Source organism: Mchenga conophoros, linkage group LG20 (genome assembly GCF_057382185.1).
Source record: "Mchenga conophoros isolate Kocher_MC1m ecotype Shallow Benthic linkage group LG20, M_conophoros_male_GT1.1, whole genome shotgun sequence".
NCBI classification, from domain to species: domain Eukaryota; kingdom Metazoa; phylum Chordata; class Actinopteri; order Cichliformes; family Cichlidae; genus Mchenga; species Mchenga conophoros.
In genome coordinates this window covers 15,792,444-15,809,524 of record NC_140545.1, presented here as the reverse complement: position 1 = coordinate 15,809,524, position 17,081 = coordinate 15,792,444, and the positions used below count along the sequence as shown (strand labels likewise).

At 43.5% G+C, this 17,081-nt stretch overlaps 1 protein-coding gene across 3 annotated transcripts in view; it reads right to left on the bottom strand.

Moving 5' to 3' along the window:
* bcl2l1 (BCL2 like 1) overlaps positions 1-16,628 on the bottom strand; it is a 33,558-nt gene extending 16,930 nt beyond the window's left edge. Inside the window, exons 1-2 of one of the 3 annotated variants that reach the window (XM_085260507.1) lie at positions 16,373-16,628; positions 11,876-12,648 (exon numbers count right to left, since the gene is read on the bottom strand). In XM_085260507.1, coding sequence (XP_085116633.1) covers positions 11,876-12,433 — 558 coding nt within the window. In that variant the 5' untranslated portion in view covers positions 12,434-12,648; positions 16,373-16,628. Of the gene's footprint in view, positions 1-11,875; positions 12,649-15,251; positions 15,732-15,764; positions 16,154-16,372 lie in introns of those variants that run through there. The other 2 variants (XM_085260508.1, XM_085260506.1) reach the window with 2 other exon arrangements.
* Between the last annotated feature and the right edge of the window lie 453 nt (positions 16,629-17,081).

Genomic DNA, 17,081 nt, shown 5'->3' with positions numbered 1-17,081 from the left:
ACGTTCAAGGCGTGTGCACTTTGTGTGCTGACATTTTGAGCCTATCAGGAAGCAGACCCATAACACAGTGTTTTGCAAATGATTTCACCAGTGAAGGACTGAAAGCACCGATTTTCACAGCCTGTTGGCTACAATTTTGTACTGCGAACGGAAGCGTAGTGCTCAAACAGAAAATCTCCCTCTTTCTCGTAGGCTGCTGCCTTTATGACCCCTCTGTATCAGCACAGTGGCCCATTGAAAAGAGTGAGGGTGCTGTCCTTTTTCACACAGTGCTTACGTCACTTTCAACAAATCTACAATTCATTATCAGTATTATCAAAATAAAAAATTATCTCACAGTTAAAACTCAGCATAACATCCCAACTTTGGTCCTAATCTGTCGTCATCATCATCATATGATTAGACTGTTCATTTATTATTGCGAATACTACTTTTATCCCGTCAGTTTGAACCTTTATACTCAGCAATGAGAGTCCAGTTAAGGGGAAAAAAGTCAACAACGTGACTGCTTGTTCCTTTCTCCTTATCAATGTCTTCATCATCTCACGATGAGTTCCTGTTCCTCCTCAAGGCCTTCCGTTCCCGTTTTCATCCTTATCACAGTTGCTAAGGCATTTCAAGGAATAAGAAAGTCAGGTCAGCTGCCAAAAATTCCACATGACCAGGAAGCTTTATTGTAGAGCCAAACGCATTTAGATCTTAGGGATTTAGTTCACGCCTGGTGCCAGAAGCTCACAGTTTCCACAAGCAAGGAAGCTGGATAATACTAAAAAGTACAGGCATAATTCAAGGAAATAGGGAATCAATCTTAATCCAAAAAGATAGACCTCTCGAGCTAACAGTCAAGACCGTGAAAATGGACCCACTGTGAGAGGAAAATATGAAAAATATATGCTGCACTTGCTGATTCCTGAGGAATGGCGCATCCATTCGAATCGTGATGTTTCATATGGCTGGATCTGTTCTTGATTTCTTAAGCAGCTCTGGATGTGGTTTCCCCTCTACTCTGTTTTCTGAGGCAATGAAACATTTTTAACAATGGCTTGACAGGAATTGACTGTCGAGGCTCTGAAGCAAGTCAGGTTTAACAGAGAAACTCTTTCTTCACTGCCTTACGGAAAACTGATGCTCAGCTTACACAAAGCAGTCCCAGAGTGAGAGTAACCTGCACGGATGTTTAGCTTCCTGAAGTGATTCAGCCACTGAACTTCAAGTTCTTGGCTGCAATGTGACATCAGTGGCAGTGTTTAAATTGGGGAGAGGGGGGTGTACTGGATTATTTCCAAGCAAAAAAGGAAGCAAGCAAGAAAAATGAGGAAATTAAATCATTAAAGCACCCTTTAGCCGTGACACTCGCTGGTGTTGTGCCAGCTCCAGTGTGCTTGTATGTACTTTTCCTTCTTCTTTTGGTCCTTGGAGCTGACACTGTGTGTGCGTGTCTGTAAATGTGTGCGCACGTGTTGAGCCGGCGGTGAGACCATGAATTAAAGAAGAGATTAATGAGTCAGGACATGCAGGCTCAGACTCCAATCTGTTCCCTGCCCCACTCTGGGGGCCGTCTCTCTCCACAAAACCTCATTCTGTCAGCAGACGCATACACATACTGTACGTATACACCGCTGAGACCCAACAGGAAGGCCAAGGACTCGAGAACGTTTGTGTGTACATCTGACAGAGAGAACGCAAGGTTGGCAGAGTGTAAAGGCAGAGATAGAGGATGTAAGGGAAGCAAAGACGGCGTGGCAGGATGTCTTCGCTGATATAACCCACTGCCCTGTAGGCCGTCACCCCACCCAGACAACACACCGTAACCCTGAGACCTGCCATCTGTCCGGAAGAGCTGGAAGAGACAGAAATCGAGGGAGGTAACAGACTGAGACGGAACAAAAAGACAAAAAAGGGAGTCAGGGGGTGGGAGAGAACTAAATAAGAGAACAGGAAAGTAGAACACACGAACAAGGGTGAAGCAGGCTGCAGGGGGAAAAAAAGGCTGATGAAAATGACTGGAAACAGAAAAATGGGAAACCCATGATGAGAAAAGAATGTGGAGAGAGGAGAAAGTGGCGGCAGAGGCAGCTTTCCTTTAAACCACACTTCCTATCACTTACTGCTCACTTTCAGAAAGTTTGCCTACATGAAAGAAACCTGGAGATGAATATCTCCAAGCCTCCAAGTTTTTGTTCCCTCTTATTTTTTTCCTCCTTTTTCTTTAATATTTCGGAGCTGATGCAGATACGGTTTCGTCTCTATTGCTTTAAGCCCCTGAGGCCATTCAAACAAACCTGTGATGAATACAATGACGATGGCCTTGATGCTCTTTATCATCATTTAGCCTTATATGAGATTGGGTGCCACATTACCATGAAATAGTCATCAACCCTCGCTATCTGTCCCTCAGCTCTCCCACTTTAATACATGCCACGAGTCTCGCTAATCCCATGATATGCCTCATAATCTCATCACAGATATGAGCGGAGAGAGGGAGAAATGGGGAAAAAGGCAGTAAGAGAGGAGGGTGGTGAGGGATGAAATGCAATGAGAGAAGAGAGGCAGGCAGATATTAGATCTATGTAAAGACATAAGATACATCCATGCATCTCTCTCTGTCTCTCTCTCTCATATACATATGTTTGACATAAGACGAAGAGTGGCCTACAAATTGAGGGGGCAAGCAGACAGCAGGAGAGGGGAGACTGGAGAGAAAGATGTAGGGAGAAGGGGGGGGTTTGCTTGTGACCTGATTTCCCCACTAAGCCACTCAGAAGTGGAGCAGCACGTAGAGCAACTGAATGTAGCATCTCCACCGAGCGCTGCAAACATCCAGCTGTTCTGCTCGTATGCACTCGAAGTGCATGTGTAGAACCATCACGGTGCGCACAGACTGCACCACAAAGCCCGTTTAACTTACTGACCTACATGCATCTCATGCGCATCCTTGTCTTGCTGAGTCACAAGCCTCATGTTCCTCTCTGTCTGCATTTACCTCTCTAGAAGTCCATGCTTCTTCATTCTGCCAGCGTTTTGGGTGGGTGGGGGGTGCGTGGGGGGTGCGTGGGTAGTTGGAGACACACTACAGTGGCAGTCTGATGTCTACCAGTCTGGCAAAACCGCTCTAACAGCCCGGCGTGCCGCAGAGTGCTGGCAGTATAGACGCACGCACACACACGTCTATTACACAGCTGGATATCCGTCCTGTGTACATAAACAGCGTCTGGATATGGAACGCACAGATGCCTCGCTGCTGTGACACCAGTCTGGGTTTCGAAATCAGAGAGAGAAGACGCTGATAAATAGAATCAGATGCAGTCTAGATGCAGCACGTGTATTCATTAGGAGCATGTATTGATATCTCACTGCTGTGTTTTCCTGTGTGTGTGTGAGACGCTTCGGGGCCACAGGTCTCGTCTCTCACATGACCAACCGATGTCACACACACACACACACACACACACACACACACACACACACACACACACACACACACACACACACACTTAAAGACTAGCTCTTTCAGCTATTATAAAGCCATTTCATTAGGTATATCTGTTCAACTGCTTGTTAAAGCAAATACTTAAACCACCAATCAGATAGCTTTTAAGAATCTAAACCAGAATCCTTGATTGGTGGCTGTTGACTAGGTTTTCTGTTCTATTTTGATTTTTTTCCCCAGCAAAATAAATGAATAAATAAATAAACAACCACTGCAGTGGTAGCAGATTGTTAATGTGACTCTGGAAATTTGAGGGCTGTGATGTAGATATGGTAAAGAGGATCTACTGAAGCTCAAAGCAGGCTGCTCTGAGCTTTTTAGAAACTCCCAATCTACCAGGATTTTCCCACTCAACCGTCTCTAGGCTTTACTGAGCACCTCTCGGATGTGGTGGAATCGAAGATGTGCAGCTGACCTATCTGCAGCAACTCTGTGGCACTATCACGTCAACATTGAGCAAAATATCTGAGCAATGTTTTCAGCACCTTGTTGAATCTCTGCATGAAGGATTAAAGCAGTTCTGAAAGCTTAGTACTAGCAAGGAGTAGCTAATGAAATAGCCACTGTGTGTTTATATAAAAATAATCAAAGAAGAATTTTCAAATATTTTCTCTTTCCTTAGTTAGACGATGAGAAAGTAGAAAGCCTGAAATTATCACTCTTCCACAAACTGAGGTAAATATCCATCAATACTCAGACACGATAGCTAACACAAAAAGCATTAGCAACGGTACAGCCCAGGCTTGGATTTCAACAATAAAGCAAAGCAAAGCAAGAAAACGTCCATAAAAGATGACTTTTTGAATGATTTATTGCTCGTATGAAGTTCTTTTTGTGAATCTCACATTTTAAGCTGATGAAAAAAAAAAAGAAAAAAAAAAAAGAGCTTTTGGTCAACAAGAACCTTCCAGAGCAGGATTGTCAAACTCAAATACACAGTGGGCCAAAATTCAAAACTGGAACAAAGTCGCGGTCTAACATTAATATTTATTGAAAAAACAAAATCTTCCTCCAGATATAAGAATGAATCTTTTCTTATGGACCCGGTCGCAGAAGATGGCCGCCCCTCTCTGAGCCTGGTTCTGCCGGAGGTTTCTTCCTGTTAAAAGGGAGTTTTTCCTTCCCACTGTTGCCAAAGTGCTTGCTCATAGGGGGTCATATGATTGTTGGGTTTTTTTCTCTGTATCTATGAAGCGCCTTGAGGCGACTTATGTTGTGATTTGGCGCTATATAAATAAAATTGAATTGAATTGAAACAAGTTTTGCTGAAAAACTGAATATGGAACAAGCAAAGCTTAATACTAGACAATATATATATTAGCTGTATAATACCATCAGGCCAGTTATAATGGCTTCGCGGGCCAAATGTAATTAGGCTGCAGGCCAAATTTAGCCCGCGGGCCAGAGTTTGACACTTATGTTCTAGAAGAAGTAAAAGTCTTTCCATAGTTGAACCCGGGGAGTGTTTTTTACTGCTTCACTGAGGTGTTGGCTGATTGTTGGCTTCGGCTCCCCCATTGTCCTCTAAATATAAGATTAGATATAAAATCATCCAGATCCCAATTACTGACCAAAATAATTCTGCTTTTAGTCCCCCCCTCCCAGACATGGCTACCACAACAACACAAGAATAGCTCCTCCATGCCCTTTTTCTTCAAGTAGAACCCCCCACTTCACACACACACACACGAACATAAGCGCCAGACAACTTAAAAAAAAAACAAAAAACACACAACTGGTCCCTGTCTGATGTTCCTGTCATGGAGCTGGTGGCGCCTGAATCATACAATCTGTTTGCTGCCATCCTCAAGCTGTGATTCTGACACCCACCACTGACTACGAGCACGCGCGCTAACACACACGTCCAGTGTCACAGATCATGAAAAACTAATGCGCGAGCTTTAACGTATGCACACAGAAACAATAGAGACATGTCCACGGGTGAGCAGCTACATTCAGAGATCAATCTGCATAAAGCCGCCCACTGCAAAAAGCCAGTTATTGATGCCGGTCCAACAAAAGTGCCCGCCATTGATCCAAAAAAAGGAGGGGGGGGGGTGTCTCTGTGTGTGTCACAAGTCAAAGAATGTGACAATGACAAAGTTGCTTTCATATCAGCGAAGGCTTTGTCTGCGATGCAACGCTGTACCTGTGGGCACAACTAAAAAGCCAGTATAGCCCATTTTCCTCTGTGTTTGTGTCTATGTGGCCACAGGTTCTTTGTCTGAGGTAGTCACATGACCAGTCTGACTTGGCGCCGTCCCCTCCCCTCTGCAGTGCGCCACCATACAATAAAAACGATACGATATATGAGACAACAACCACCCACGCTACACGTGTGCTTACAAACAAACACCCCATCAGTCCCTGGAAACTTTGCTTCGTGAGCAGAACGCCATCCTTAATGCAAAAAAACAAAGAAAGCGCCACGAAAATATAAAAACGTGTCTCTTAATTGGCCGCATGTGAGCTATTAGTGATAAAGCGGAGAGGAGGAGGAGGATGATGTGGAGGGAGATGTTAAAGAAGAAGGAAGATGAAGGAACGGTGGCAGCTGCGTGGGAGGGGGTGGGAGTGAGTCGGGATCAAGTGGGAGGGAATCGATGGTGTTGATGATGATGTTATGGGTGATGTGGAGGACGAGCACGGGAACACGGGTGCACAGGGTTAATGGCGAGATTGACGAGGTTTGCGGCAATGTGCGAGCTGGAACACGTTTAGCTGCTGTGGTCTTTGGACTGGACGTAGCTGGGTGCCGAGGAGGAGGGAAAGGAGTGAAAAGGAGGACAAAAAGGGGAGGAAGGGCACAGATGGAAAAATATGGGACAAAAAAAAATTTCAATTGTCGTAAGGAGCTGTGCATTTAAAGGAGAACGAAGGACACGGGAGGGAAACAGAGGGAGGGTACAGATACTCAAGGTTGGAAGGGGGGGTGGCGGTGGGGGTGGATGAGGGGTTGGGGGTTTTGAAGCAGCCAGCTTAGGTCCCAAGAGTGCGATTTCCTGCTCCAATACATTAGGACAGTCTGACAGACGACTCTGTGGATGTAACTGTGTATCCTATGTGCATGTTAATTACAGAGAGAGAGACCGAGGGTTAAGTAAGTCTACAGAGGAGAGAGCAGCACAAAGGCAACTCAGGTGTTTCCCTAGTCAAAACAAGTCAATGCGCTTACCTTCTGTGGACCCTTAATTACAGCCTCGGTGTCTAACCACTCTACAACAGCCTACATTCATAATCACATACATCAACACTGTGTGTGTGATTAACAATCTCTCATCAAGAGGCTGAAAATTAAAGAAAAACACAACGACGTCTTGACTGTCTGTAGGTTTCGGGACAATCCCACCACATACAGAGGAACTTCTGCACAGGAATATCCTTCCTGTAACTCCCTGCTATTTCTGCTTTTGTATTCAGATGGCCACTTTTATGATAACAAAGAAACAAACTGTAAGAAAGTCAGTTTGTTTGTTTTAGTGCCAAAAAACTAATAGAAATTCTAACCCTACAACTAGAAATAATTACATAAACACTTCAGGACAAAGAAAAGCTGACTGAAATTACTTGAGGACCTTTTCTGAATAATTCGGGCAGCTCTGACAGAAAATTGAGAAAAGAGATAGTTCAGAATAGTTTTTTGTCATAAAACATGCAGTTTATTATCTGTCCTTTGCTTCCAAAGGTCGACATTTATTACATTTTATGTTCTGGGTTTTTTTGCTGTCTCTGTGCTGCTTAAAATAAATAAATATATAGCTACCAGAAAAATTTCTAAAACAAAAGGCTGCTGACGTTTCTAACAAAAGTCACTTACCATCAGCTCATTGTGGAGGGAGTGATATACTGAGTGTAATACTACACATTTGTGGCAAAGAACTTCTACAGTAGCTGTAAGAATTGTAACAGTGTATAACTGTTTTTGTCCAATTACAGAGCTTTACAACACTGAGGTTACACGTTACATCAGGCTGTAGATACAAACTAGGTTCTTGTTAGTAGGATCTGATGAGGTTTGTTCACAATAAGAAAAGCCAGACTTTCATTTAAGTGCGAGTGAAAAACGTGGCATATAGTGTGCACAGCCATAAGTGGCTGATTAAAAAAAAGAAAAAGCAAAGCTGAAGTAAGGATTTCACTGCTCATTTTTCTTGTAGTTAACTTTTCCTTCACCTTAGCAAAAACGTCAAAAGTACAAAGCACAACAACTGGACTAATGGGCTTCCTTAGTTTCTCTGCATACACCCCCACTCGACCCATCCAGCTCCAGCCAAGCATCCCCAGACTGTGGCAACATGGTTCTTCTAAATGAGTTTAGGCTTTATTAGTCTGTCAGGGAGGGAAAAAAAAGAAAGAAAAAAAAAAAAAAAAAACATTGTTTCCCCCAGTAGCAGGTTGAGATATTATTCATCTATAATTGGTAATAACCCTGTACCCCCACCCTGAGGCGGCTCAATCTCCACTGAGTAATCACTGCCACTGCCTGCTCTGCTGGAAACAGCATTATTAGGTCGATAGCACTGTCTCTACTGCTGCTGTCTGCCAAGGAGGTTTATTATCAGACAATATATGGCTCTGCTCCTGTTGTTCTTTAAAAACCACAAGCTGTGGCTGAACGGATTTATCTCGCACACCGAGCTACCATTAAATATCGCGGCGTCCTGGACACAGGAGGCTCCAAAATAAGCTCCGGCGGGATCATTTAGGCTGAGGCTTTATCAGCTTTTATGACAGCGACACTTGATCAAAACACCGTTCACTTTACAATATTTAAACTGGCACCTCGGCTGATTCCACCAGGTCAAAACAATGTCACAGGTTTTCTTCGCATCAACGTTTTAAAAAGCAGCGATTCAGATTCCAACTCTCACACTTCAGTCTATAAAATTACTACTTCTTATTTCACAGAACCAAAGCTGAAGATATTATTTTATTTATTCACTTTTTTAAGCAAAAAGAACAATTCTTGCTAAGATTTCTCTCCAATGATGGTGGAGTGTTTAATTTTCACTCAGTGTGACATGCGTGACATCTCGTTTATTTCAAAATGTGTCAGGTTTATATATTAACTTGTGCTTTTACAATTTTCTGAGAGCGATCCTGGTTTGCACACCAACTTGGTTTGTCCGGCTCAAAATGGGCTCGACACGGTGACTGTGGTCATAGCCAGGATTAGTCTGCACATAACTTCTGTTACCTAACGTAGCACAAAACTGGACATTACATAGATGGATTTTTTTTAAAATGCATTAAAGCTCGAGTGACTAAAATCCAACTTGAAATTCACAGTACTTTAAAAACACTCCTGGGTTTGTTGTCACTAAATTTTTATATGCAGTAAAAACCCTGCTTAACAGCTCTCTGTCACCTGTCTGAATTAGCTGGCTTTTTATTTTATGCAGAAGAGTCAAACTACTGATCAGAAATCCCCTTTCATGGGAGTGCACACGTTGCCTGATAAAGAAATCCTGGGTGATAAAAACAAACAAAAAACAAACCTTATCACTGATAAGAGACGGGCTATACTGAACTTTCTTTGTAGTAGCCCTACTGATATTTAAGTCACTGAGTATTTTTCTTGGAAAAAAACTGAAACAATCTGTGTAAATCATAGACCATCCACAAAACTGTGCTGCATTTCTGCACAGTACTACTGGAAAACAAGCTGCTTTGATAATAAGTGTTTAGTCTTATGAATGCGAGACTGTTTCTGAAGCTTTAAAACCTGCTGTAAATTCCCAACTTTTGGGAAACTACCCTGAGCCGTTTGGTTCTTCCCAAACAGTAAAAACGTGCGATAATAAGATAATGAGAAAGAGTGATTGCTGAGTGAAACTGAAACAGTGACCTTGCTGCTGCTTAGGGCGGACTAATATTTCATCAGCTAACACTAAGGGCACACCTGCCTCACAGCTATACCCACATCTGCCAACGGTTTTGTGCTTCATCCCTGTGAGGAGGCGTCAGGGGAGGAAAGGAAGAAAAGAGGGAAATGAAAGACCAAAAAAAAAAACAAAAAAAAAACAAAGTCTCATGTGGGTTTTACTCAGAGACTCTGGTGCGTTTCAGGGAAAGTGTAGGCTGTCTTTGAACAGACAAACCCACAAAAAGAAGGCAATGACACTGTGACAAAGGGAGGGGGGAGGCATAAAAGATAGAACTGCAGTGGTAAACCACCTCCTGAAGTTTGTTTTAGTATGAATACCTCGACTCAAAGTGTGTCAGCTCACAAGCAACTTACACAGGACACATGTCAAAAGCAGCTCTTTTCCCCCTTAAACGAACCAGTGGAGCACCATTATGAAAGTGACTTATAGAAATGGAAGAGAAGGGGGAACAGAGGGAAGGAAGTGGCATCATGTGCTCAACATCAGGCAGAAGTGAAACCGTGCTGGCAGATGACATCCATTGAACATTTCAGATGAAGTCATTCATATCTCCGAGTCTAGGTTACACTGACACGCAGGCCACTAACCGCAAGCTTCTATCTTCAGCATCTTAACTAATTAGTCTAACTTGTTGCTAAGCAAAATGCCTTCGTGTTTGAGAGTGTGAGCGTGGGGTGCCTGGATCATTTCGACTATGAGATCATGGAGATCATGACATATGTGTTGATAAGACTGCGATGACAACACTGAAAACATCCATTTGCGGTCAGGATGTGAAAATCGGATGAAGCATCAGATTAACCTGTAAGCTCTCGGCTCATCTATCGTCACCATAAACGTCTAACACGTACCGAGTAGCCACTAACACTTGATTACATATTTGGAGAAAAACAGTTGTTAATAGTGATCGCACTTAGACGTTGTATAAGTTTAGGAGACAGTAGTCATTAACTACCGTAATGTCCAAGTGGTCACTGTGTCATTCAGCTATAGATACAAAAACAGTAATGTTTCCATGACTGAGTTTGGCTATAACTGTCAAATAAAATCGGATATTGCGACATTATTGCAGTTTGACAGGGAGCAAGAAGTGAGTGCGGAAAACTTCATAGCACTCAATCAAGAAGCTAATGAGATATTGTGCCACACCACGTGGCTACAAACAAAAAACAAAACAAAAAAAGGTGTCATTTTGAGCTCAGACCTACAGGTGCTTTGTCATTGGATCTCTCAGCAGATAGTCAAATAATTGCACTATTAGCATTTAAAAGCAGCAAAGCTCTTACAAATCAGATCCTTGTCAGTCGCTTCCATAACCTGACACCACTTGATAAGGTGGTGAAAGAAATGCATATTTTAACATCTACAGTATAAACAGCAGAGCAATGATCTTTCATGTTGTTTTTTTTGGAAGCTTTTCAGCCACAGGGATGTTGGTTTTTATAGAGTCGACCTTTGACCTGGTGTTATAGAGCACTGGTATAAATATAATCAGCCCCTCTTCTCCCGCTCTATTACATACCATCAAATAGCTGAGACAAAGGGAAAGAGCTGACCTTATCTGTCCTCAAAGTGTGCACGAGCACACACAAACACACGCTGGTACTGTCCGTACCAGTGTGGCTGACTTTAAAACTAACCCGAGGAGGAGGGAGGGGGGGGAACCTGAGCTTTCATCTGCATGCAGCTGCCTCGGTGAAAGACAACTGAAGAAAAAAAAAAAAAAATTGCACAGATAAAATGATCAGAGAGTGGAAGAACGAAAAAGAAAACAAAAAAAAACAAAGCACAGAGCCGATAAACTGACCAGAGCAAAACAAAAGGGCTATCTGTAAAAGCCTTGGACTTTATCCTGCCCTGTGATGACAGAACTTCGATCCCCAGGCAGGCAGCAGGAGACTCCCAGAACCCTGATTTAGGCTGTTAATCTCCCACTTCGATTCAGCTCATTGAGCAGCGTGATGCTGATCAATTAGAAAACAGCTGCACTAGCTGCTGACCACACAGGCACGCTTGTTTTTACTGCTTTTAAAGACAGATGTTTCTTGAAGCCACGTGTGTTCCAATTTCCATCTTCATCAGATCCAATCTCAAGTCTCTTCTTGGCAGGTTATGGAGCCAGCCACTGTCTCATGTCGACTTGTTAGATTACCGAGACACAACAAAACGATCCTCTAGAGGTCAAGCCACACAGGCAGGAAAGCCTCACAACTAGCACAATGGAGCAAATCTGCTCTTGACAGGGAAACGGCACATATGATCAAAAACACCGCTATCACTATAGCAACAAAAGCAGGCGTAGATGGGAAAAGTAAGGGCAGGTTTTAACCTTATTTTCCACCTGACTGCATAGTAAAAGTGGCAGCAAGGAAATTTTCCATGCTGGCGACCTGAGCTTACCTTGCCTGTGTAATTAAAGGCCGCAATGTTAAAGAGCCCTTATATGAAAGAGGCTATACAAGCAAATGGCATGCGCGCTTCTGTGTGTGTGACTCACCCATCCTCCTTGGCTCTGGATCCAGGGCTGAATGTGGTTGTCTAGGTAGACCGTCATCCACTCTACGATCCTGCCCACCAAGGGGCTCATCTCCTTCTCGACGCACTCGACACACAGTGCCCCGCCGAACGCGAAAAGCCCTACGATGCGGCCCCAGTTAACGCCGTCCCGGAACACCTCGTCCATCACGTTCTCGAAGCTTTGGTAGGCCGTGGCCGGCGTGATGTGCAGCTGGCTGTGAAGGTCGCTGAAGGCACGAGCGTATCGCAGCTCGAACTCATTGGCCGTGTCCCGGAGCGCCTCCTTCACTGCGTCGAGGTCCGTCGTTGATGGCGGCTGCTGCTGCCGCCGCTGCGGGGATGCCGGTGGGGTCCCGGGACTCGTGCCATTAAAAGTCCCATTGGCGTGTGTGTCTATTCGCTGTTCCTCATCCAACCCCGCTGCCCCCCCATCAGTCCTGTTCGAAGGCTCGTTGAGTACTATGTGGTTGAGAGGATAGTTTCTCTGGGAGAGTTTATACCTTATGTAGAAAAGCACAAGTTCTCTGTTTTGAGACATTTTGTATTTAAATGTGCTTTTTTTGTTTTCCCCTCCTCTTTGCTCCGGCTCTTCTCTCTGCTGGTCAAGCCTCGCTGTGTTAGAGTGTACACACACTGCGCCAGGCTTTTTTTTTTCCTCCCGTTTTCTCTGCTCAGACCACCATGGTCAGCTGATATCCACGGGACACTTGGGGGGTGAAAACCAAACCTATACAAGGCTGCACAGCTCAGGCCCTGCAGAGACACAACGATGAAAGGTCAAAGTCTGGATTGCTTATATCCAGGATTACGTGTGCGTGCGCGCGCGTGTGTGTGTGTGAGACCGTGTAAGGAGAGTGGAGAGCGTAGGGACGACTGTGAACCTTCAAATTAAATTTGGACAGGTAGGGTCAAAGTGCGTCTCTCTAATTGGGCTGTTACATATGAAGCAGATGGCGATGATATTAATGAGACGACAGCAGAGAGAATGTGTGTGTACACACACGTGTGTGTGTGTGTGTGTGTGTGTGTGTGTGTGTGTGTGTGTGTGTGTGTGTGTGTGTGTGTGTGTGTGTGTGTCAGAGAGAGAGAAAGAGAGAGACAAAGTTAAAGGAGGTGTGAGGAAGGTGAAGCGAGATCAGAACGACAGTCTGGCTTGAAGCTCCACGTAGACATCCTAATCAGTGACCTCTGACCTCTGAGGGAAGCTTTCACACATCTTGTTTATCCCATCTCCAAGTACTCCGTTATTCTCTCGCTCACACACGTGCCCTTAAATCTTCACACAAAACTGACTCTGTCATATTTCCAGCCTCCTCCTCATTACTGGCATTGGAGGTTGCAGAAAGCATTAACGATGCATGTATATGAGCTTGCATTATGGGCTCTTCTGACAGCTTTAGCATGAACGTGTGGTGACAGTGTTGAACTGCAACAGTGTTGAACTTACGTTTATGTTTCAGCGGCTGATTAAAAACAGCCTGAGCATTGTTAAATATACAAAATGTCATAAACTTCCTCTGAACTCAAATTCTGGGAAACTATTAGCAAACACATGCAGCAATAACCTCAGTAATTTGGTTCTTTTAAGCAGTGATGTATCAAACTGCTCTTACTTAAAACATTCTGCTCAGATAGGTTACGCACAGGTCAAACACATGTTTGGTTACTTTGTCAGCGAAGGAATTTTTAAAACATGTGAACTACCACCGAGGAGAAAGGTCAGCATACCGAACAGGTACGCACCCACAGATCAGCTTCATATTTGAATTGGCCTTGTTGACTCATATCAGTTTACAGATATCAATATCGATACTTATCTTTAGCTGACAAACCTTAAAACATGCGTTTTGTTGTTGTTGTTTTTTTATGTTAACGTTAAGTTTAAAAATTAAGATAAATTAATTTGTGTTTCTGGAACAAAATGCAAACAAAAAGTTACAATAATAATAACAAAATATTTGTATTAGCTATCAGCCAAAATTTTATTTCAAACATTAGTATCAGCCATATTAAAGAGTAACAGCCCCCCCCCCCCCCCCAAAAAAAAAAGAAAAAAGAAGAAGCAGCTTTGATTAGAAATATATCCAAGTTAGGAGGAAATGAACATCTGTTTCTATCAAATCAAATATTCTCCAGTTAACATTTTAGGCAAAACCGATTTCCAGCAACAATAATGTGGGGAATGAATGTTTTATTATTCACATGTATAACAGAAATTTGAATATATCTGGAGTTGTTCCAAATAAAAACATTTGGGTTGTGGAAAATACAGTCTGGCAAGGATATATCAGCTTTTTTGTCAGGTTACATTAACAGAAATAAATAAATAAATCACAATTCATATGTGAATAAGAAAGTCCGTGGAGAAAAGCTCCTGCAGCCTCAGTTATTACTTTCACATCCCTGACAGCAGCCTAATAACATTAGCGATGTTCAGTAATACAAACTGCTTTATTAATTATTTCCGTTCCTGTCCTGAAGCCTCTAAATTGAGTTTAGGTCCCTGAAACAAAGACTCTGAGAGCAGTTGACTGGTCAGCCCCTTCTGTATTCTGCTGTCACCGTACCACACTCACTGGTACACACAAAAAGACGTGGGAGGGACGTGACCCGCCGGTGATCCCAAACTGTCTGCTTATCGTGAGGGAGTCTGACCTTTCCTGTAGCAATACTGACATTTACGTTGATACGTGGCGGAACCTAATAATCAGGGTGGCCGACCGCTGGGAAGGAGTTCCATGCAAATAGCGCTGGTGTCATTACATAATACAATATACTCCTAACAGCACAATAGAAGCACGATACAGTGTCAGCTGGCTCCGAGCTATGGCAGAAACTGCCCCCCCACACACACATACACAAAAAAAACTCACTGAAATACACCCAGCTGACTACTTAGTCCGCATTTGGGTGGTAAAAGTAACAGAAAGAGCCCGTTACAGCACATAAAGACCCACAAGGCAGCAGTGTTTACAATGGCCACATGGTCCCCAGCTACCTACACGTGGCTCGGGTTTTAATGGGCCAGCACTGATGTAAACACCACACAGCTCCTCAAGGAATACCAGCGAGTCGTGACCAAATGTAGCGCCAGAACGCGACATTAACTCAAACATTAACTTGTTTCAGTTAAACTGCTGATGTTTTTACGGTGGAATTTAAACTGTCCTTTTACACATTAACCAGTCAGAGCAGTGTTGAAACATGCTACTCCCTCTGGTGGCGCACTTAAAGCTTGTGTCAATTCCCCCACCGTCAGGATATTGATTATTATTTACATTTTTATTATTAAGTGGCGTTTTAACACCGTCAAAGATGTAAATATAATAATTAAAGATCATTCCCGAGCGTCTTACCAGCAACTCTTGATATCAAACCCGGGGGGAGTGCTCTTCTCCGTACACGGATCCTCTCGGTGAAAACGTCCCGAATCAGTCAGACAAGCCCGTCTGTCGCTTTACGTGTACAAAAGCTGTCAGAACACAAGATAGGTACTTTGTGCTCAGGACTGTATTTGCACGTATCCTCCTACGTCCCCCTCCTCTCTTTGCATGGACAGCCCTCCCCCGATTGCGTAACACCGACGCTTTTATGGATGCCTGTTCACGATCGTGTCGAAAATTCTCGTACGTGCACGACTTAAAAACAGTACACGTATGCTATTACTCGCTCCAGTAACCTCTTAGAGATAATCCAGGCGTTAGATATTTTAAATGTTAACAGCTAACAACACGTTAGAAAGATCGATGCAATTTATTACATTTTTCAATTCGATTCAATTGAAAGGGACGTTTCTTTGCACTGTCACTAGTTGTTCATGTATCTGCCTTAACGCGTTTAGCACAATAAATTACATATAAATAACAAACCTGAAGTACCGGTTTTCACCGTAGTTTAAATAAACTCCACTCTGTCTCTGTATTCCGCATACATTTTGATGTTTCTAATGAAAACTGTAGGGGATCCCGTGAACGCAACACAATTCCATTCCAAGACCTTTAATCGCGTCTCGTTAGAAAAAATGCCACTTTGCGACAACACCCTGCTTTATATAGACGACACCACCCCCGCAATTAGCATTGCAACACTAAAATTCCTAAGTAAGCCATTATGACAGAGACTGCTCCGCCTGTACTAACGCGGCTGTAGCCAGCTTGTGAACATGGCTGTCACTGTCATATACATGTAGTCGCACATTCGCAGACTGCAAGATTGAAAAACATATTTTCCGAGGCAAACCCTTTTACTACAATGAACACGTATAGTTTGCACAAAGCAGAATTACATTTGACCCCGAAAGCTTTGTGGAGGGAACGAAAGTATCGCTGCGCGTTTTTTCCCTAATCTGTCGACCTCTTTCCTCTCGCAGGATTCAGATAGGAAAATCCACCCTCTGCCATTCCTCCTCACGTTATTTCACCGACGCCATCAGCAGAGGGATCAGAATTACACTTGTACATCGAGCAGGAACTCTTACTTGTAGGGTGGTCTTCATAAAATCATGTCTGGTGGCTCAGAATCCAAACCCCGGCTGGATCAACCCTATCCGTCATTGCTGGCCCGTCTTGCGGAGGAGGTCCAGCTCAGCTACTGGTTACCGCAGATCCGCCCACAGCTACGCTTTCTACGTAACCGGTGCCAGTCAAGCCTCACTACAACTAGCGGGATCATTGCTTTTTTCTAACGTCAACACTCCGCCACAAATGCATTAACTGAGCCGTGCCAGTGTCGCTGAGATTTTCGAGTTGCTTCCCAGCGTGAACTACGAGCTAGCCAAGGCTAGCTTGTAGGAAGCATCAGCTAACGCTAGCCGGCTAATATTAGCGCTAACTTGCTAAAACTGCGCTAGTTGTATTGCTGAAGCGTCACATCTGACACACAGACAAATTATTTAAGTCGACTATTTATGGCAACTATCACACATTTCATTGTTTACATATTAACTTTAAGGTTCATTTCTTTTTACTTTGTTTTTTGTTTTTCATAAAAGGGCCCATGTAGCAGCTGTTAGGCATCTTTACACTTTAGATAACAAAAGACGTGAGAGGTCTCCATAGTAACCTTTGTTACCCCAAAGCCTAGCAGGCTTCAAGGTGACTACCAGTTTGATTGCAGTGCCACCCTGTGGACATCTTGATATACCCACACACTTCTACGTTTTAAAACATTTAGTGTTTAAATTGGCT